Raw genomic sequence first — 23793 nt, forward strand, 5'->3', positions numbered from 1 at the left:
GTATGCTGCCAAAGAGTGGTGAAACGGAAACCAAAAGGATATTCAAATGCATAAGTCGGAAATATACTGATAACGACTTGACTAAAAAAAAGCAAAGATAAACAGACAAAAAATAGTACACAAAACACAACATAGAAAACTAAAAACTGAGCAACACGAGAGAAGCACATAAATTGCTACAAACGCAAGTTTGGATGTGAAACATTTTTGGTTACAGTCGAGACGAATTATATAAATTATAGCAGAGACATATAATACATGTATTATATGTCTCTGATTATAGTATTCCACGAGTTATCCGATGGAAAATGCATGTCTGTAGTAAAGTTGTCATATATTTAAACGTATATACATAAAGTTGTCCCAAATGATACCTTATAAAAAAAATCATAGCGAACAGTCCATAATAGTGTGAGTCAAGTTATTGTGTAACAGGGACACCAACGTAAAAAGTAATCAAAAACAAAGAAAAAACAGATAAGACAACAAGAGTAATTCATGTGTTCTGACAAAGTAACTGTGATAGTCTCGAGTACGAGATTTTGATCGTGGATTCAATAACCCTATCGATTCAAATTAACTTTAATGTGGCAGTCGGTCTAACATTCGTGTAATATTTGCCACCGGACGTTTTGGTGTGTAAACAAAGACTTGTTATAATTCAAAAATTAAGAATGGAAATAGGGAATATATCAGAGACAACAACCCAACCAAAGAGCAGACAACATGCCAGTGGCGGATCCAGAACTTTTCCTAAGGGGAGGCCCGCTGACTGACCTAAAGGGGGGGGGGGGGGGCTCCAGTCATGCTTCAGTGATTCCCTATATAATCAACCAATTTTTTCCCACGAAAGGTGGGGCCGGCCCCCCAGCCCCCCCCCCCCCCCCCCTTGGACCCGCCTATGCATGCTTGTCACCATTGACAATTGAATTATAGTTTGAACGACGCGGGCTTTCAACATGGATAGTGATACGCTTCCGTAGATTTTTTTTTAAATTTTCAATCAACTCTTTTAAACAAGTAAATTGATATATGAATTTGTGACTTTAATCGTGTAGCACTTGTGTTTTTTAAGATTTTTTTTTTCATTCAGTCGGGTTATTATGAATGCAAATTTTGTACCCACATCTGTCGACAGTAACCCCGCTTGTCATTAATAACCAGTGAGACATTTCATCTAAGTTTGGAAGTTTTATATTATCTTATTTTTCATTTGAGATCCTCTATCCATAAACACGTTTGGAGAGCACTCTAAACCCTGCTGATTACCACATTTACGAGTGAAGGATGTGAGAAGAGACTGCCGTGATATATCTAATTACATCAAATATGGATCAATGATCTCATTTCAAACTTAAATATGATATGCGATATACCTGTTATTACATTTTACTCGTTACACAGCAAATAGACATAAATCCTTGTTGACGTCATTACAATACAACGATTTTATATTTCCGTAAACAGAAAAGACCTCCTCTGATTTTGATTTGCATCATCGTACTCTCCTAGTTGCTTTGTTTATCACTCTATGAGGGAGAGGGTATTCAGGGTCATCAATGTATAATTAACATTAACTGGTGTACCTCGAAATGAACATACATGATATATTTGCCACTGAACGAAAAGAAAACTATGTCTGCTCTTATATCAAACTATCCAATTAAAACCCTCTTTGATGTGACATTAAAGTCAAAATATCCGGCTCGTCAAACAATTAATTGGACTTCTCTTTAATTTAAAGTCGCCGGCCTAGATATGTGCGTGAAATATTAACCACTGGACAGTCAGTAACTGTTAAACTTCTGAAGGTCATTAATCATATATGATGAAAAAGAAATGAAAAAATACTGCAAACCTGAACAAACAAAACTTCAAATAAAATATGAATTCTATGTTATTTACTTGTAGGAACGTGTAACAATTTTAACTTACTAACAAGGGGTACATTCGCGATTGCAGAGAGAGGTATATTTTCTTCGGATTTGTCACAAGTTAATTAGGTGACAAATTAGTTGATGATGCTTAATTTCTATTGGAAATCCGAAGTGGAAAAATCAGCATTCATGATCCTGTGTGTTATTCAAACAAATCGTTTTGATTAATAATGTTGGTAAAAAATGCAGAAAACATATGTCTCGATGGTTGGTAACACGAAAATAAAGTGGTTATCTCCCTTTTACTGTGATACATTTAATACGAAGACTTTAAACAAATCACAAGACTTATTTTAAAGTTCCAATACACAACTAGATACTTAACATTAAGACAATTATCATTAAATCTTTTTTTTCTTGCTTTTTTATGGTTTTGTTTTATTAAAAGTTTTCTTCATTACTAATCCGTTTATCATACAAATTTAAAGTTGGTTTAGACAGGAGTAACATTTTGTATATTTAAAAAAAAGACTAAGTACTCTCTCGGATTAAGTGGTGCTTTTATATTATAGCTTTCACTATATATAATCATATTATCAGAACTTTCTCTTCGATACTTTTTTTTTTAAATGGTCCAACAGGACAAATGGATGTAAATCCAAACTCCTACAATCCTCTTCTATATACGCCAACTGTTTTATCAGACTTCGTCAACCAAAGCTGAGTATTTTCGGTTTGGTTTATTTTATTGTCATTTTAGATTGACTTTTTCGTTTTCGTTTAAAGACGAATTTCTTTGTAAATCATAAATTGGTAGACGTAACAAGTAACATATAAACGCCTAATGAGGGCCAAAATGAAATAACATATCTGAAAGATTAAACAGTGCTTTTCTTCAGACACACTTTGTGTTAACGAGGGGGAAGTGTAATGGGTATTCATTTTTTTTAACAAATATTCAAATCTCTTGACTGTTGTTAAATCAATATCAGAAGTAAAGTGACCGACATTAAATCATAAGGAAACAACTGTACATGAAGATTAAGTACTGCGAGCTTGATTCTATGCAGTTATTTAATATAAAAAAGAAGACGTGGTATGATTGCCAATGAGACAACCCTCCACAAGAGACCACCTCCACACGAGACCATATGACACAGAAATTAACAACTATAGGTCACCGTACGGCCTTCAACAATGAACAAAGCCGGCCCCGAAATGACAAATGTAAATCAATTCAAACGAGAAAACTAACGACCTAATTTATGTACAAAAAATTAACGAAAAACAAATATGTAACACATCAACAAAAGACATTCTCTGAATTACAGGTTCCTGACTTGAGCAACTCTCTTCGGTAAGTAATATACCCAGATTTGGGGAAAGGTCAATAAAACATGAGTTAACTAAACACACAAACATTGTATAGCTATAGTGTTTACTATGAAATATTGTATACGGCTGTGATTTTTCATCATGTAATATGATGTATAATAAAGGCTATGGCCTTTCCCGAACCATTTTTTTTATATTATGCCTTCTATTTCATTGATTGAGTTACAAATGTACGATCGGGTACTTCAGAAAATAACCTCTCTACGTTATAATGTGTTCATCCATCCCAAATCAGAAGCCATGTTCGGATATCTTAGTTCTCAATGCTCTTTAACTTTGTACTTTATTTGGCAATTGATAAGGGCACTTTTATTCGAACGTCACTAATGAGTCTTTTGAGTTACCAAAATTTTCGTCTCGCTTCGATCGGCGACTATCTTAAGATTGTGCTCTAAGAACTAATAATTCATTCGCCCTACAATATTTGTTGCGTTTTTCGCGTATATTCAAAATCGTGAATAGTTTATTTGTATATTGGATTTTTCGTTCAATTCATAGATTTTTAACAAATTAACTCTATCATTATATTGAAACTTATCTCACTACTCGTTACATTTGATATAATTAGTTCCTCCTCTCCGGATGCTTAGTGCATTATATAGATACTTAAATAAATTGTTGACCATATTTTTTGTCTCGTTATATATTTACGTACAAAATATATATATTTTTGTCAATATTTTTTTCTTTATTGAATACCAATCTCTTCGTTTTTATCCTTGTATATATGGGCTACTTAACGTTGCATTAAAGTTGCACTCTTCAGTAAATGAATACAAAGTAAGACTAAAAATATTACAAAAGTTACAAAAATTTTCGTCTCGCGTCGATCGGCGACCTTCTTAAGATTTTGCTCTAAGAACTAAAAACCCATTCGCCCTACAACATTTGTTGCGTTTTTCGCGTATATTCAAAATCGTGAATATTGGATTTTTCGTTCAATTCATAGATTAGTAACAAATTAACTCTATATGAACGTTCAATACTTCTAAATAAATATTAAACCTGTCCTAAGTAAACATAATGTAACAATACTAAATAAAGAAACATATATATGAAACTGTAAATAAACTAATAAGTAACATAATTTTGATATACGTTTAATGACTTCTTGAAGTTGTATCTATGATCCGAGCTATGATCACTTGTGAAGTTCGTGTGAACGTACCGTATGAACTGAAATAAACTATAATAAATCATGTTCGGATTACGTTATATACCATGCGTACTGGTAGGTTTAAATCATTTAAAATCAAAAACAATATGCTTGTGTTGTAGATATAATAAATATATTAATGCAGTAGTCTAAATGCATAGTATTCTATCGTATAGTGGGAACTAATTAAAATCGAGCGACATCATTGGTTGGAGAACACACGATCAGCTTGATTGACGCGTCTGAGATTGCACGCCCACAAATTAGACTACATGGTCCGAGTTTGAAGTGTGAAAAGAGATGAAGTTTTGACCATGTTAAGTTACGATGGCATTAGTTTTGCTAGTATTTGTACTGCTTCTTCCAATGCTATACCGGTGTCACCCAACAGGAATTCCAAAGGGTTAGTATAATTAGCTTGTTCTAATTAATATCTATTTAACAACCTCTTTTAATTTACTTGATATTTTTTTCATTTATAACATGTTTTATATATTTTCAGATATAAGAAGAGAAACAATAAAGGAAATAGTGTTTCCAAAGAGACTAAATACTTATGATAATCATGATAATCACATTAATAAAAGGAGTACTCGTAATAACCAAAAAATTGTGTCTTATTCCATATCAGCGTTTGGAAATGATTTTTTACTAGATCTAACTTTTACAAAGGATTTAATACCTAATAATTATGTTGTGCAAACTTTTGGTGATAACTTTACTCGGATAGAGGACAAAAGCTCCGACCAGGAGCAGTGTTTCTATCGTGGAAGTATTCAAAATGCTGGCCCCTCGTGGGCAGTATTCAACTTATGCAATGGCCTGGTAAGTCCTTTACTTGTAGTACGTAAAGATATGACACATTTTACTATTCTGTTACAGAGATGTAAAACCCTGCCTATCAACTTCGTTACTTTTCTTTGTATCTCGTATTAAAGCTTATTTAAAAGCATTCTTACCTCCGCATGTTTGCCCCCTGTAATATTTCGCCCTTCGTAAGAAATTAATAAGTATGTACAATTAGATTTCTCACTTGTAGGTATAGAATTTAAGCTTAAAATTCAATAAAGAGATTAAACTATCAATTGTTTTACTACCGTTCAACTCAGGTAAGCTGATTTTACTATATTAGATTAGCCGAGTCAGCTAGTTATACTTTTATTCGTCTGTCGAAGCTGCACTCGATGTATATATATACATTTTGGAAGTGCAGAGCTGGCAATCAGAAGCCAGAAAATTAAACACAATAATTTCTGAAGTTAACGATATTTTTATACCAATATTTCTGGAATGAATAAGGTAAATTAGGCAGGTTCATTGACCAACTGCAAATCGCAGAGTGCAAATTAAAAGTATAACAATTATAGCATTGAGTATAGAGCTTGATCATGTATTTTTTCCATTTTAAGTAAAGGTAAAAAGGCAGTATTCTTACGTAATAATAATAACTGTATAGAGGTAGACTTTAATGTAAAAGCCACTCTTGCAGTCGTATGAGGGTATACATATGTATGTTAATACAAAATGGGCACACAGTCGCATTTTCATTCTTTCCAACATTTTCTCTGCTTTATTCTGTTCCGAGTGAGATCAAATAAGAGCAAATCAGTTTTCGACTCTCGCAATTGTACGAATTCTTCGTCTGTCTTTGAATTTATTTAACCTTCAGTTTCCAGAGAAACTACCTGTTTCTGAGCTCTATTAGCATGTTCATCGACAATCGCAGAGTTTGACACCTTTTTCCTTAACTTTTGTGGTGTTAACCACTCTCTTGCACTCGACATCTCGTTTTTTATATCTTTCTTTAATGGCATACTTTCAATGTAGATCAATGTAATACCGATTGAAAGTTGCTTATTACTTACAAACTGTAAGGTTGATATCAGTAAACAACTGATTGGATAGATTATTTATGTTTAACTTTTACAAGGATAACTGAGTCAACACTAGACACAGGCCTATATCATAAAACACTATCATAAAAGCTATCAAGCGACGCAGGTGAAGTGTCTTACATTTACGTCATCCAAAGGCATGGTGATTGACAGTTCTACTAGCTCCGAACTGAAAATTTTTGATTTCGGGTTCCAAGGATTTGTATATTAAGATCTTTGCGGGTACCGACGAACATAAATATACCAAATAATTGTCCATGTGTATTCACTTGTTGTATGTGCTTCTTCATATAAGAACAGTAACACACATAGTCATTATGCAGTTTGCATTGTTGAATGTGCTTCTTCACATAACAGTAACACACATAGTCATAATTCAGTTAGGTTCTAAATGAAACCCAGAATTCAATACTGTTTTTATTAGGACTTTATTAAGGGTTCTTATTAAATTCCATTAGCACTCATATGTTTGACTGCAGTTTGGCATATGGACCAGGTGGTCAGGTATTTGTTTGTATTTAAGTTATAGATTGTCGCTTGTTTAACGTCGATCAGTGGCAAATATTTCATGCATTTTAAGACGAAAGCAGACAATTAATGCAAAATTTGGAATGTAACTGTGAAATTAGAGTAAAGTTGATATGATCATGCTACCTACGAATACACCAGAGAGGTGTTTGTTATTTTTATCAATTTTAGCGCTATTAGAAATAAGATTGATAACTTGACCATCTATCAAAAAATTAAGGGGAGTTGTAATGATGTATCATTAACACTATATATGTTTAATTTAGTAACACCCAGAGTCACACGTATGACATATATCTACAGTTAATATATATAGGTATGAAAATTGACTGAAATTGATTATCAGATATTTGTACATTCAATTCAATTCAATTCAATATTTTATTTTCGTCTCACCTTATGTATTAAATTACACAATACATTTATAAAAGATACATTTTGTATACATAAGCCAATCTGTACAGATTTATGAGAGACACTAATCAACTAAAACAATATGTATATGTACATAATAAATATTAAACCTAAATGTTAAAATTATACAACAAAAGTATTCAATTATTATTTACAATATAAAACTTCTCGGCGTCTTTTAAGAATAAAATTACAGGTTTTAGCACATAGCCTTATAATATCTAGATTCGAAAATAAAAATACCATTTTCTGACAATCTGTAAAACTATTAAAATGTTCATCAATTTTAAGAGACTCAGTAAAAAGAACTTGTCTAAGATCATTATAAACAGGACAATGTAAAATAACATGATATTCATCTTCGACAGTATTAACACCATGAAAACAACATCTCTCTTCCAGCGGCAAATTCTCATACCTCCCAGTTTTCAGTCTAATAGGAGACACCCCACATCTAAATTTTGGTGCTTCTTTCACAAAAAGGCATTAACAGTTTGCAGTAGTTTTCAACAACATAATCCTGCTTAAAAATATTATAGGTTCTCAATCTATTACGCCCATTTCCCCGTCTGGAAGAAGATAAACTAAGAATACTTTTCCATTCTTCAATATAATTGTCAAACATTCTTGACATGACTGTATCAATAAACATATTTTTATTAATACAAGTGTTTGTATCACAAAAGTCAACCAATTCAAGTTCTGTGAAATGTTTTTTTTAACAATGAAACAAAACCTTTAACGTGTATTGGTGAACTCGATTATTGGAGTTCTGGGGTGTATTTTGAATGTTTCTTTCCCCATTCTTTATCAGCCCTAAAAACGACATGGATCAACAAACAGCATTTCAGTTAAAACAGACCAAAGCAGTATATTGTTATCTTGTTAAAAGTGTAAATGCATGTGTTCACTTCAATGTGGAAGTTATAAAACAAGAACATAACTTATACAGTGGTGGATCTAAAAAAAATCAGTAAAAAGGGGGATGGTGGTGGGTGGGCTCTTACTCCCTCATAGGGGAGCGGCTCCAGTCATGCTTCAGTGATTCCCTATATAATCAACTAAATTTTGCATGCCCCTCCTCTAAATCTGCCTCTGATATATCATACATTTTACCCTTGCACTCAAATAATTATGACGTCTTTGAGTATTCCAAAAAGAAATCAAAAGCCAAATATTAAGAAAAGCTGAATGGTCATATATCAACGACACCATACTAAAGGGCCTAGAATCAAACAATACCAAGCCATTCTGGAAATACATCAAATCCAGAAAAAAATGATAACATTGTAGTAGCTCCATTAAAAAACAAAGGGAAACTCATCAGCGACAGTAAAGGGAAAGCTGAAATACTAATACAGCAATTCAAATCAGTTTTCACAATAGATTAATCCACAACTATACCAGACACAATAAAGCATATTAAGGAAACCATACCAAACCTCATAATAACAGAAAAGGGACTAGAAAAACTGCTAAAAGATGTCAATCCATCAAAAGCTTCTGCACCAGATGGATTCCCAAACAGAATTTTGAAAGAATGTACAAGCCAAATTACACCTGGACTGACAGCAATCTTCCAAAAATCTATAGACACTGGAACCCTCCTCAAGACTGGCTCAATGCAAACAGTGAAACAGTGGAACGACACTGTAGTGCGCACATCAAGCGTAGAGAGCTTCAAATCTGCTCTCACGCCCGTCAATAAATCGGCGGCGCTCTCTCATACCGTTGTATCAAAGCCAGTATTGGTACCGACAACGTACTCATACAGATTCAGATAAAGATTCAAAATTAATTGGACTAACTACTTGTATGCATACAATGAATCTCTTCTAGGTCTACTTTTGCAAAGTTATGGGGTAATTATAATCCCTCTTTTGTGACAAGTTCATGATACTCATGACATCCCTATCCTAAGATCAAAACATTGATACTGCTTGTCAACTTATGGCAATTGTTCATCTGGTACTCTATTTCTTTTTAACAACTATCTAGTCTCACTTGGATGGAAATTGTAGGTGCAAGATCAGGATGTTGGGATTACTAGTTGTAGATATCGCCTTATACCCTTAATAATCCTTAGAACTTTCTAGGGTTCAGTAAATAATTACAAAAAAAAATCACTCTAAATGATTTTTTAGGTAGGCATAGCTGCTCAACCACAATTCTTATGGTCATTTTGAAATATCAGTAGCAGATCGAGGAAACTTTTTAAAAGTGGAGGGTGGCTAGTGACTGACCTCAGGAGGGCCCACACCAGTCATGCTTCAATGATTCCTTATATATTCAAACAATTTTTCCCACTGAAGGGGGGCCCATGCCCCTCCTGGATCCACCTATGAACATTTTTGATAGTTCTTGGGTTCTGAAAATTAAAAAAAAACAATATCACACTGACCGATAGGATCCCTGTATCTATGCATTAACTTATAGGGATACAAATTCATTTTGAGCAAGAATATATTACTCCTACAATATATATTTACAAAAACAGCTAAGGGATGATTTTGCCATCAAGAGTAGTTTCAACCAATGTGATTACAATTATATTTACAAAACAATCAACATTGTAAGCATGCAGTATACACAATAATTATTAACATATATTCCTTGTATAATAACATGTATTACACAAATGTATTACCAGTACTAATTTCTTTATGATAGACCATTCCTATCATTTGTTGTAAACACTTTTACACTGACATTTATGGCTAATATAAAAGAGGAGAATACTGTTATCAATTAAAATAGCAATGCTAATATTCAGTTGCCCCTTATACTTTAAAAAAAATAGTTGTTCTATATATGTATTTTTTTTTGTCTTTGTGTTGCTGTCTTGATTACACTAAACCACATATACTTTTATTTTTACTCATGTGTCGTTTTATTTTAACCCATATCTCTGACTTTATGTCTGTACTGTTTTTGTATCATTGACACAGAAGCTTGAAAGTCAGAACAATGTTAGATTCTGTAGTGCATATAATGTATATATAGAATGAAGCAGATGTGGGGTGGTGACTTTACCAGAAGGGGGGGAAGATACCAGAGGGATAGTCGAACTCATAGATGGAAAATAAACTGACAAAGCCTTGGCTAAAATAGAAAGACAAACAGAAAGTTGATAGTACACAAGACACAACATAGAAAACTAAAGACTAAGTAACAAGAACCCCACCATAAACTGGGGATGATCTCAGGTGCTACTAGGGTAGGCAGATCTTGCTCCACATGTAGCACCTGTTGGTGCAAAGTGACTTTTTGTTCGTTCATATTTTTAAAGTTTTATACCTAAAAGCCAAAGTTTAAGTTGAATACTAAGTTGTATTTCTATTTTCAGCTTGGTTCATTTCATGCACATGGTGAACATTTCATTGTTGAACCCTTCACAGAAAGTGATTCTTCTAAAGGAGATACAAATGCTCATTACATTTACAGACATTCACATCCAGTTAAGTCACAGTCAGACTGTGGTGTAAAAGGTAGGATTTATGTAGTAACAGTGTACAAATTCTATATATATATGACAGGGGCAGATCTGGCCATTTTTAAAAGGAGGGGGTTCCATACCCAGGGAAGCATGTTCTAACCATATGTCCTCATTCAAATGCAGTTTTAAGTGTTAAAAAAAATGGAGGGTTCCAACCCCTAGAATCCCCTTGATCCGCCACTGTAAGAGAATGAGATACCATGTTAATCACAGCTTTAATCATATTGTTCCAACACCCTAGATAGTTTTAGACATGCCAGGAATGGGTCTTATGGAAAATATCGAGAAGTTTTTGTTAATAAGAAGGGGGAACTTTTGGGAGTTGAACCTTATTTCTTGGTAATGCATGTAACAAATGCAGGATATTGACTTACATTTAATGAATATATAAGTAGTTATTGTCTGATATGACATAACAGTACACAAAGTCATGTTTATAGTTATTGTGACATTACCTACTTAATACTGAAGGTTAGGGGTTTTTGTTTTCAATAGAAATTCTAATTGGAAATTCAGGTGTTAGCTTATTCAACATAGTGGAATTTTTAAATACGTTCTGCCCGGTCATTGCAAATGAATAATTCATTTAATGTGGCCTCTGTTTATCCATATTGGAATGCAATCGGAATCACTTAAATTTCATTTTTTTGAAATATGACTCATTTATTTAACTAATTTCAATTTTTATTATTTGAACAAATAAGATAGTTTTTACATTTATATCTATAATATCATTGGGAGTCTATTACCTAAAGTGTATTACCAGGTAAAGGACCTCAAATATCACTTAAAGAAAACCAATTATAAAAATCTTTGCTTAAGGAATAGATTGAAGTGCAGTAAACAATAGGAAATCAACAATACATTTATTTGGTGTTAAAGTTCTTGCCAATACTGGAAGAAAATAAACTGAATTAAAAGGTTGATCAATTTATAGAGTGTCAAAATACCACATAAAATACTTACATAGCCAGGGAATTATCCTTAAATATTAGTATAACCCGATCTTTATCGCAGATCAGAGAGAAATATTAAGGTATTACCACAAATCATATTAAAGATTATATGGGCTTACTTTCCATAATAAGTCAGAAAAATATTTACAGTTTTGTATTCAATTGCATATTTCAATCAGATGTTTAGTTGAACAAACTCTCAAGATTTTAATAAGAAGATCCATTTATGGTATTAGAAAAACAGCGAAATTGTCAATTTTTATATTCATTGATGAATGATATGGGACATGTCACTAAAATTTAGACTACAGAACAAGGATTATTTCCTGGTATTATTAAATACTATTTGCCTTAACTTTTTTTTACATTTTAATCCAAACCACAACATTAAGAAGGTGGAATAAAAAAAGACCAGTTGCAAGTGCAAATGCACTTATCTACTGAAATGGAGTTGTATTTTTACCCAAATGAAATGGCTCTAAGTAGTTTTCCTTATGTTCCTGTATAAGACTAAACCAGTGTACAACTTGGCTTCTAAATGTAATTCTATTTGAGAATGAATTCTGAAATTCTCTATCACTGCATGCATGCTAAGGTCATCTGATAATTATAAAATGTCTGGCAATAAATTTTAAACAAGACTCCAAATTTGAATTTTATTGTGACACAATAGAACTGATGACAGCTGACCATTAGTCTAGTAATAAAACAATTTGAAGGTCCATTACCCAGGTATAATACAAGATGAGACCAGTGACAACGATAAAAGGCCATGATTTACTTGCTAGAATGACATATTATATTTGACCGCTATTATTTGTTGTGTCTGTTGGTCACTAGTACAAAGATTTTGGCTATGCTTTTAAAAATTACAGTTAGTTTGATAACATGTTTAAAATACAAATTATTTATTGTTCACTAACTCTTTCACAAATTAGAACACAATCGTTCCATTTTCTGAAATTATTCTGCGATTAGAAAAGTTACTATAGTTTACTTTCTTTAAGGGATTGTTGGATGATTTTATTGTGAAGAATGATATTTCATAAAAAGTTTTTAAAACATGAAAGTATGGTGAAAAATTGTACAAGATTTTTTTTAATTCAAAGATAAATGTCTCTTCTCTTATTTTCTGTTAAAGAGAAATATTTCTCTATTTCTTTTTTTTTTTTGTGGTGGTAGTGGGGTGAGGTGGCCGTTGTCAAAAAGTTTGTTTTTTGTGGTGGTAGTGGGGTGAGGTGGCCGTTGTCAAAAAGTTTGTTTTTTGTGGTGGTAGTGGGGTGAGGTGGCCGTTGTCAAAAAGTTTGTTTTTTGTGGTGGTAGTGGGGTGAGGTGGCCGTTGTCAAAAAGTTTGTTTTTTGTGGTGGTAGTGGGGTGAGGTGGCCGTTGTCAAAAAGTTTGTTTTTTGTGGTGGTAGTGGGGTGAGGTGGCCGTTGTCAAAAAGTTTGTTTTTTGTGGTGGTAGTGGGGTGAGGTGGCCGTTGTCAAAAAGTTTGTTTTTTGTGGTGGTAGTGGGGTGAGGTGGCCGTTGTCAAAAAGTTTGTTTTTTGTGGTGGTAGTGGGGTGAGGTGGCCGTTGTCAAAAAGTTTGTTTTTTGTGGTGGTAGTGGGGTGAGGTGGCCGTTGTCAAAAAGTTTGTTTTTTGTGGTGGTAGTGGGGTGAGGTGGCCGTTGTCAAAAAGTTTGTTTTTTGTGGTGGTAGTGGGGTGAGGTGGCCGTTGTCAAAAAGTATTTTTTTGTTTGTTTGTGTAACATTACTTGACAGTGATGACATCATTATTTAGCATTAAAGTTAAATACTTAAGAGAAATATAATGCAGGGTAATTCATCTTGCAAAAATGCATCATCATGCTGTGGAAATCATGCTTTTAACAATTAAAATAAGCTTGTTTTGTCCATTGCATTACACAACACTTTTTATATAATATTAATTGGCCTAAATAGTAATTTAAACCTTTCTGTTGGTGTGTTTGATTTGTGCCATCTCATCAGAGAATGCTTTTCTTTAGTATCCTTGGTGCTATGATTTATACTATTTGTATATTAAGCCTCGATGCTTTGGTTTTAACACCTGTCTTTTGCTTCACCTGCTTTACCTACGTGGAGGGTGTATATAGGTAATGAACAGTGTACAAAATGAACTTTAATATATGTCCTCAACCATGACTGACCAAATTGTAATGGTATATTATCAGAAAGTAAATGGTTTTAAAAGTACTGAAATTCCTTGGCTTGAATATTATGTGTCTTGTTTATAATTACTCGCTAATTGTTAAAATTGTAATATATAGCCGTCATAAATTCATTTTGTGACAAAATGTTCAGATATCTTTGATGGGGTCTTTTTCCTTGATTAAGTTCAAATGCCTTCTAAACCAATTTGCAAAGCTTGATTAGTAAAAGAATTAGCCATCAACCTTAATTACTCCGAATAGTACATATTAAGGACGAGAAGAAAAAAGGTGATGTTGACCGTTAATAATATGTGCTAACAGTAATCACATTTGAGGGGGCTTTAATTATAATTTATTGTATTTCCTTTAATGGTATCTTGTCCCGGTCTTCTATTTAGGTTTAAAGAATGAAGGAAATCGTGACATTTAAAGAATTTATGGTCAGTCTTTTGAATAAATCATTTAGCATAAATTGAAGTCTAAAGTGTAGGCTTGGTAGAAGTTATTCTGGCTACAGTTTGACTACCCTTGCTGAATTGTAGTGTAAGTTTTATCTGCAGTTAGGGAATTATTCATCTTTTATACAATGTGAAATACTGCATCATTAATATCACTTCCATGCTACCTTAACTATTATCAAGAAAGCAAAGTTTTTATATTTTGATCTCCTGGGTCATGAATATTATCCATTTAAGGCATCATTGTCTGATTTAGCTCCACACAAGTCCCTGGACACTTATATGTTTTGCAAGATAAAGAGAGTAAACAATCATGTTTGACAGAAATATTGACCAATATATATACATCTTTTATTAAATCAAAATAGCATGAAGTCATTTGCATATCCCACTTAATTAGTATTTGTACTGTCAGATATTAGTCTTGATGCTGTAACAAAGTTAAAGTAAGGTCTTTGTGGAAATCAGTTACAGACTTGAAATTAACAATTCCATAAGTCTTAAGCTTGTAAGAGGAATATTGTGTATTGCTGATCTTTTTATCCTATTTGTGACAAGTTATCTCTGTGGTGTGAGTTGGTTGTCTAAATGTAGGCTCAATGATTATTATTTTCCAGTTTTAAAGTCATCTTTGAATATAGTATATATATTAATTTTGATATATCAGCTAATTTATAAAGATCTAATGACCTAAATATCTCCATCTTTTACCGATATTAATTTTGTTGAAAACAGTATGATGTACCTTAGTCATGAACTAGTCCAAATGACTGCTTCAAAAATGTTACCAAATAGCTTGTTATCATAATTTGCATGTTAAATGTATTTAAAATTTCTTTCTATTTGTTCTATTCCAATGAGCAGAGGCTTCCTATAAAGTTAGTTACGACATTTAATCTTTATAATTCTGCTATTAGAAGTTAAAAACTATTATGGAAATCACCATTTAGATATAAATGCCTTTTGAATGGACCATTTACAACAATTTAATGACAATTTTTGTCATAATTGCTCAAACCATGATGAATTATGAATTTTTTGAAGAAATTTAAGAATGGGGTCAGTTGCCTTTAAGGCTTTGACATGGTTCTGTTTTTAAAACTGCAAGATATACTTCTATTTTCCTGAATTTGCTGAAGTCTTTTCCAAGTGATTTTTATAGTTTGATCTTATGTTGTGCCTTATATGACACCACTTTCCTAGGCTAGGGAGAAATTAGAGCAATCACAATATATGCCACTTTCTATAGGTACCTGTTCCAAGTAAGGTTGTGCCTGTAATTCAGGGGTTGTCGTTGGTTGTGATCTGCCTTATTTGTTTGTGTTTTGTTTGTTTTTTGTAAGCATAGATCAGGTCATTGATTTTTTCTTTTTAACTATTTTATATTTTGTCGTTGCGCATGGCATTTAAAAGCTTACAATATGACATGGGTTTTGCTCATTGTTGTAGGTATTACATATTTCTTTACATCCTTACCTTTTGTCTCTTGTTGATAGTTGTCACATTGGTAAATATAAAAAAGAAGATGTGGTATGATTGCCAATGAGACAACTGTCCACAAGAGACCAAAATGACACAGACATTAACAATTATAGGTCACCTTACGACCTTCAACAATGAGCAAAGCCCATACTGCATAGTCAGCTATAAAAGGCCCTGATATGACAATGTAAAACAATTCAAATGAGAAAACTAACGGCCTTATTTATATAAAAAAAATTAAGTATACATCATCCTTATTCTTATGTAATGAGACCATGATATGTGAGGGTGAATTTTAGGTTAAGTTAAATGAACTTATTTCTTATGATTTAACTAAAAGTAAAGTTCAGAGCATACATAATTTGAAGGTAACAAAGCAAAAGAAAATAGAATTTCGGTTACCCTTGAAAGCCAAAATGAAAGAAACAAATACAATCCATATTGCCAAAACTTGTGGCTATTTTGTAGTAAAAGTTTTGTTTTGACTGTACTGCACTATTGCCAGCTATTGTATTGATGATGTTATGATATGAAGACCTTGTCTAATCCCAGCTTATCACCAGTTATTCTTGCCAAGAGTTAGGTTATTGCTTAGGAACATGGTTTTATATGTACAACCATCTATACATATATCAATCTTCTTTACTCCCACATTATTACTGTCTAGTAAAATAAAACTTTTATGACAATAACTGTCTCTCCATTAATCATATTTTACCGGAAAAATGGCCACAACTGTTGAAATAGTACAATTTATACCTTTGAAAATATTAGCCTTCAGTGTTGTCAATGTCTGTTGATAGTGTGGTCACATCTTTGGAAAATTAATGTTTAAAATAATTGATTTTAAGGTCAAGTAATTTACTGCCATGTAATGAGCTATTACTTACTTACTGTCTTTTCTTTGTTGTATGATGTAAGAATGCTTTATTATATAAAGATAAAATATGCATGGAGATATGACCTCAATCAAAAGGTGCACATTATTTAACTAAGATGAAACAGTGCAGGTTTGTTTGTGCAAACTTAAGCATATGTACACCTAACTATTTTGCCCAGAAAACATATGGGCTTCAAGACGAAACTTAGACTTATAATGATTTACTTTTACAAATTGTGACTTGGCAGGAGAATTTGTCTCTTTGACACTCATACCACATCTACTTATATCTATCGAATAAATTTATAATCTGAAAAAGCAGTATTTTATTGCGACTGTTATGATTTTGTCAATGTTTTTGGAATGGAAAGTGCAACGTAAGGGATGATCTTTTTTAGAAATGTTTCATTATTTTCTTTTTATTTTTGAATTCTGTATACAAATTTACTAAACAATATCATGTTTGTCTTTACAAAAAATGACATTGCTATATGAAATCTAATTGGAAGTACAGTTGCTGATATTTAAGTATAAGGCTGAAGCCTAAATGTCGACTTATAGTTGCTAACTTCTACATCATTTGTCTCTTGTGGAAGGTGGTCACCTTGGCAATGATTCAACATCTTATTTTTATCTTAAAAATGTACTCATGTAAAATATACAACTCTGTAACTGGTTGTAACAGGAACTTTTTTTCAATTACAAAAGTTATGTAAAAGAAAGTTCTGAAGGAAGCTTTTAAAATAAAATTGAGAATGGAAATGGGGAATGTGTCAAAGAGACAACAACCCGCCCAAATAAAAAACAACAGCAGAGGGTCACCAACAGGTCTTCAATGTAGCGAGAAATTCCCGCACCCGGAGGCGTCCTTCAGCTGGCCCCTAAACAAATATATACTAGTCCAGTGATAATGAACGCCATACTAATTTCCAAATTGTACACAAGAAACTAAAATTAAAATAATACAAGACTAACAAAGGCCAGAGGCTCCTGACTTGGGACAGGCGCAAAAATGCGGCGGGGTTAAACATGTTTGTGAGATCTCAACCCTCCCCCTATACCTCTAACCAATGTAGTAAAGTAAACGCATAACAATACGCACATTAAAATTCAGTTCAAGAGAAATCCGAGTCTGATGTCAGAAGATGTAACCAAAGAAAATAAACAAAATGACAATAATACATAAATAACAACAGACTACTAGCAGTTAACTGACATGCCAGCTCCAGACTTCAACTAAACTGACTGAAAGATTATGATTTCATCATATGAACATCAGGCACAATCCTTCCCGTTAGGAGTTTAGTATCATACCATCATAACATATATGAGAAGAACATAACCCGTGTCATGCCAACAACTGTTTTTAGAATAAATGTGTTTAGTTCCGATGTTAAAAGTTAAAAAATCCAATAATAGAAGTTATTACCAGGACATTTCTGGACACACAGATGAATGCTTACAATAAGAGATGTCCAATATTGAGTGCAGTTTTTACATACTGTAAGATTTTGTATCTTCTGTCTGATATAAGTTGATTTATGTATTACCCATTTTTATACAACAATGTGTTATGATGAAGAGAAGATGATTTTATACAAAAAGTGAACATGATATCATTCATGTGTGGCCCTGGTTTTCTGTCATTTGATGTGAATTTAATGTCAGGTATTGGTATGTGGACAAACTCCACCTTGCACAGAAAGCAAATACATGATAAAAGAAATCTAAGTCTCTTTGTTATTAATTGTTACATTAGGTATAATAGCCAAATGTTTTAATGAAAGACTCTGGTTAATAAGTATTTGACCATGCTTGTAATTTAAGGTCTATTTTTATTATCATGTCTGTTTCAGCTGCTTCTCACCTCTGGTTCAGTCAGTGCAATAACTATTTTGGTATCTGTCATTAAAACATTGACCATATTGCATGGATTTTAACAAAAGGATTAAAATGGTACAATTATTTTTTTTTTGTATTTTGAGCACCTGAGCTGTCTACTGCTTTTCAGTAGTGCTTGTGTTACCGTTGTTTAGTTTGTTCTGTGAAGCAGTGTTTTATGGACTGTTAATTTGTATGCCTTTCCTTCTTTTTTTGCCACAGTATTATCTCTCATTCTTTAGCTCACCTGACCCAATACGTCAGTTAGTCTATCTTTGCATCCAGGTTAGAGTTTTGGTTAACTTAAGGGTAATTTGTGTTGCATCCACTTATAACTTTCACCCTGATTTCGTATTTCACATAACATACAAATGCAATAATGTTTGCGGAGCATCATGAGCATTTTTATTATATACAAACTTTACCCCTATTTCAAATATTAAATGCAATATTTTATATATTGAATTTAATTCACATCCCAAATAAGATGCCATACAATGGCAGTCAGCACATTTTGGTTTTTTTCAAGTGTATACAAGTGCTTTTATGAATTTGAAGGTCAGACACAATGGAGTATGGCCTTGTGCCAATAGTAACTATCACAGGTACCTAACACATTCAGAGTTTTATAAGACATTTGGCTTGGTGGTCTGATGTAGAAAAACCAGAACTCATGATCATTATAGTTTATTGAAAATTTATAGATTATTTGAAAGGAAAGGCTAGACAAAATTAGAGAATCGTGTAGCACGGTAATTAATTGATAGTTATTTTTTACTACAAGAGGTTGAATGAGGTTAAAGAAGTAAAATGTTGTGATATGCATTCATCAACGTATTATCCATGGTTAGAAAAACGTAGAAGTATATAATTACAATGCTTGTCCGTCAGACTCTATCTGTGTGCCCATATGTGGATACAGTTAAAACATTTTATCCCTACCAGGATTAGATGAACCATGTACATATCAAGGTCATCTGTCACTTACCAGTATATCTAGGTCTACAGTGAAATAAACCATCACCTTATTTTAGTATACACTGAGAACAGTGGCAGATCCGGAACTTTTTATAAGGGAGGCCTGCTGACTGACCTAAGGGGGACCCACTCCAGTCATGCTTTATTGATTCCCTATATAATTATCTAACCCCCCCTTTTGGATCTGCCTATGGAAAAGAGTGGGTATAGACATATTAATGTTTGATGGGTAATAACTTTTTATTCTAGTTATGGGATATCCAAAGACATATAAACCCATGAATCTATGGGATAATTGAGGAGATAATACGGATTTCATTTGTTTGAATTTACATGTATTAAATTATAATTCTTTTTATACTGAAAATTATTGCTTCAAAGTGTTTGCATTAAGATTGGTTCTATAATTTTGTGTAGACCTGTTTTATGAGTGTTCCTCTAATGATACTGGTTTTCGTATCTCTGTGATATCTAAGTAAAACAAGTGGTATCTACATTAATGAATAGTTGTGATAGTATATAGTTTATATATTTATTTCATAAATCATCTTCTTATATACAATATTCAAAGGTTAATCAATTTCCACATTTTTTTGTAAATCATGACTTCAAAAAGAGTTTTATTTTGATATTTATCTATGTAGAATCTAATTGAAACTGCAATAAATGCACTAAAGCTAGACATATTTAGATGTTACATCTTAAGAGGTGCAGAAACATTAAGAAGTTGTTAGCCCTCATAGAGTGTGATTTGTATGCAGCAATTCATGGATTTACTATGTATCTTTTGCTATAGGGTTTAGGGTTAGAGTTTAAGTTTAGAGGTAGGATTAGGGTTAGGGTTAGGGTTAGGGTTAGGGTAAGGGTAAGGGTTAGGGTTAGGGTTAGGGTTAGGGTTAGGGTTAGAGTTAGGGTTAGCGTTAGGGTTAGGGTTAGGATTAGGGTTAGGGTTGACACTATTGACATCATGACACTTAACCACTCAAAAAATGACCTTTTTTCACTGACCAAATAAACATACAATAGTAATAGGATAGTTTCTTTATCCTTGGGGTTAAAGATAGTGTTTCTAATTATACAAAAATGTTAGATAGGAAATAGAAAATAATGTAGAAAATTGGTCTTGGGAGGAAAAATGCTAATACAGAGTATTACAATTAGAAAGTTAAACTATAACAAGTAACCTACTGAACTTCCCATGAGCTTTTGTTTCTGCTATCTTTCATTGAAACAGAGATGATTTATTCAGGTATTCTGATAATACACCCTTTTGATGGAATCTTTATTATATATCTTTAAGATGATAAAAAGAAAAATAGGTAATTTGATGTACTTTAACATATTTTTCAGGATGTAGGATGGTATTATGGGTGCTGGTCAGTAAAGGGTTGGGGTTGTAATGTCTTATTTTCCCAATCAAAAGTTGAAAGTGTTTCTTCAGAAATTAAAATTTTTGCAACAGTTTCTTACAGTAAAAGAGTTCTCTGACAGAAAAGATCGCAAAAAATGATTAAGTATATGAGATGATAATTAGCCTGATTACCTATGGTCAGTTGTGTTAGCCCAGACAGAACATGATAATAGAATTAGACATACAGACAGAAGTAAATTGACACAATCTGTGTAAAGCTTTCACAATTAACAGGTGTCTATACATACTGATATTACAGGTACATCATTCAGATCAAACTCAGCTGATATTTTATCAATGTATACCATTTAACAGAAATTGCATTCAACTTATCATGATTATCATTCTTAAATAATCATGGTGATCATTCCTATCACGTTATAGTACATGTCGCTTTCCATTAGGTCTGATTGGACATGTGTGTTGTACTTTTCTCGTATTGCTTGCTTTTGTTGAAATGGTCTTGAACAAAAGTGCTGTTTTTTGTAGTAGTAGTGTCTCACTAAGAGTTTCAGTCCTGTTATTGACTGTATTGGAATTCATACATAAGCATGCTTGAAATACTTTGGGAAAAATATACATGTTGAATACTGTTTTTGGCTTTTTCCGACATGATATAGAAAATCGTTGAAGTAGAAGGTTAGAAATTTAGTAACTGCTGGTAAATCTTTAGCCTTCAAGTCTCTGTATACTGTAATGATGCTTATAGGCCTAGTTCCGCTCAAGATTTCTTTTTCTACAAATCGTTGAAATTTTGTGACGGAATAGTAACTGCTGGTAAATCTTTAGCCTTCAAGTCTCTGTATACTTTAATGATGCTTATAGGCCTAGTTCCGCTCAAGATTTCTTTTTTTACAAATCGTTGAAATTTTGTGATGGAATAGTAACTGCTGGGAAATCTTTAGCCTTCAAGTCTCCGTGTACTGTATTGATGCTTATAGGCTTAACTCCTCTCAACATTTCTTTAATGTAGTAAATATTTGTTATGTATTTTACTCAGTTGTTTAACTTTCTAAGTTTAAAGATGTCTCAGAGTGTTTGTTCAAATGTAAAACTGTAAAAGAATTGTTGCCAAATATAAATAGTGAAAAGTTTAACTTAACATCCCTTAATCTTGACTTTACATACATAGTGGTGCTTTAAATATTTAAAAGTCACCTTTAATTTGTTTATTGAAAATATAAGCACACTAATAAATTGGTTTGGTAGTGTTTGATGTTGTAATATGTTGTAATACCAAAAATAACAGTAATAAAGTTTTAATTAAGACTTTCACTTCATGACATTTAATAAAGTAAATTCTAGGTCATTAGGACATTTTGATTTCTTATTTTTCACACATCAAAGGATGTTATATCAGAAATGATTGTAAATTTATTTATTGTTTATTATTTAATTAAGAGTATGTTAAATTTTGACAGTTATAATGATGTTTCATGATCATTTTGATTTATGTTACAAATTTTCTTTTTAGGAGACAAAAACTATTGTTAAATATAGCCCAAGGGTTCAAAATCATATTATTTTACCAATGACAGACTTTCTTACTGAAATTTAGAAGTCAGACCAGCTCTAACAAATATATGTATTAAAAAAAATGGAAAATCAAATTTTTTGCATTGAAAATGGGAATAAAAGTTTGACTTATAAGGCAGTTTATGAATGCCATGATCTCAGACCTTTTAGACATACTCTGAAGGCTTTGTTCCATCTCACTTGTGAATTAGGTTAAGGCTTCCAGATAGCTCTAGTATGGATATTTTAATGGCTGACATTATTTGTTTTGCATCAGCAATGACATTTGAAAGTGAAACAATGATCTGTTCAAAGTATATTTCAGTGTTCCATTGCCAAAAACTTGTATACCAGCTACAAGCCCTAAAGGTCATTTCAAGATTACACTTGTATTTGTCTTACCAAATTTTTCCATAGTCAAACCCAAGGCTAGTGGTGTTTGGCACATACTGAAACACCAACTATTAAAACGTAGATTGATTTCAGCTAGTATTGAAATACATCTTTGATATTCTGACTTCATGTGAAATTAAAGGCTTACTATATTGAAACATGAAGCTATTAGAAGGATGACTGAAATTATACAATAGTACATGTAAGATTAATTCATTCTTTTGAAGGTACAAATCTTCAAGTTGTAGTTCATTCAGATTTTTGTTACATAATGACATCAAAGCAGTAAATTCCATATGTACAAATAAGTTTTATGAATTGAAACTTGACAAACAAGCATTTCATATTTTGTAGTTTTTTTTGTGAAAATTTACAATTTTTCTTTATTTACTGCATAGTAAGTCATAATATACATAACAATTTGAGCTATTTATGGTTAATTTTGTCCAATTTAAATGCTTTTGTTCTTATGATTCTTGATGCATTAAAAAAGTAATTTTACTCTTATTTATCTTGTGACTAATATCAAATAAATACTTCATTTTGTTCATTTAGATTTATTTTATAATCTGAGTGAGTGTCATTTTTCAAAGTTTGTTGGTTTGAAACTTATTCATAAAAACTATACACCTTATCACACAGATGATTAATTACTTTTGAAGGTATTTTGAAATAACTTTTGTCATTAAATCTCCAAAATAGTACCACTGCAGTGACCTATGCAATTTTATGTTCTAAAATTTAATTGTGGTTATTCCTCAAATAATTAGGATAATGAAAAAATTGCCTTTGATCTTTAAATATTGTATTTTGATGAAGTAATATTGTGGGTTTATTACATACATAAAAAGGAAGATGAGTATCTATTTGTAAAATGAGTGACAATTTTTATTCCATTCATGAAAA

At 32.3% G+C, this 23793-nt stretch overlaps 1 protein-coding gene across 2 annotated transcripts in view; it reads left to right on the forward strand.

Annotated features, from left to right (window-relative positions):
• The first annotated feature begins 4618 nt into the window (after window positions 1-4618).
• Window positions 4619-23793, forward strand: part of LOC143051289 (A disintegrin and metalloproteinase with thrombospondin motifs 9-like) — a 115967-nt gene continuing 96792 nt past the window's right edge. The window contains exons 1-3 of one of the 2 annotated variants that reach the window (XM_076224243.1): window positions 4619-4831; window positions 4931-5253; window positions 10612-10753. In XM_076224243.1, coding sequence (XP_076080358.1) covers window positions 4756-4831; window positions 4931-5253; window positions 10612-10753 — 541 coding nt within the window. In that variant the 5' untranslated portion in view covers window positions 4619-4755. Of the gene's footprint in view, window positions 4832-4930; window positions 5254-8086; window positions 8135-10611; window positions 10754-23793 lie in introns of those variants that run through there. The other variant, XM_076224249.1, reaches the window with a different exon arrangement.

This window comes from Mytilus galloprovincialis, chromosome 1 (genome assembly GCF_965363235.1).
Source record: "Mytilus galloprovincialis chromosome 1, xbMytGall1.hap1.1, whole genome shotgun sequence".
In the NCBI taxonomy this organism is placed as follows: Eukaryota; Metazoa; Mollusca; class Bivalvia; order Mytilida; family Mytilidae; genus Mytilus; species Mytilus galloprovincialis.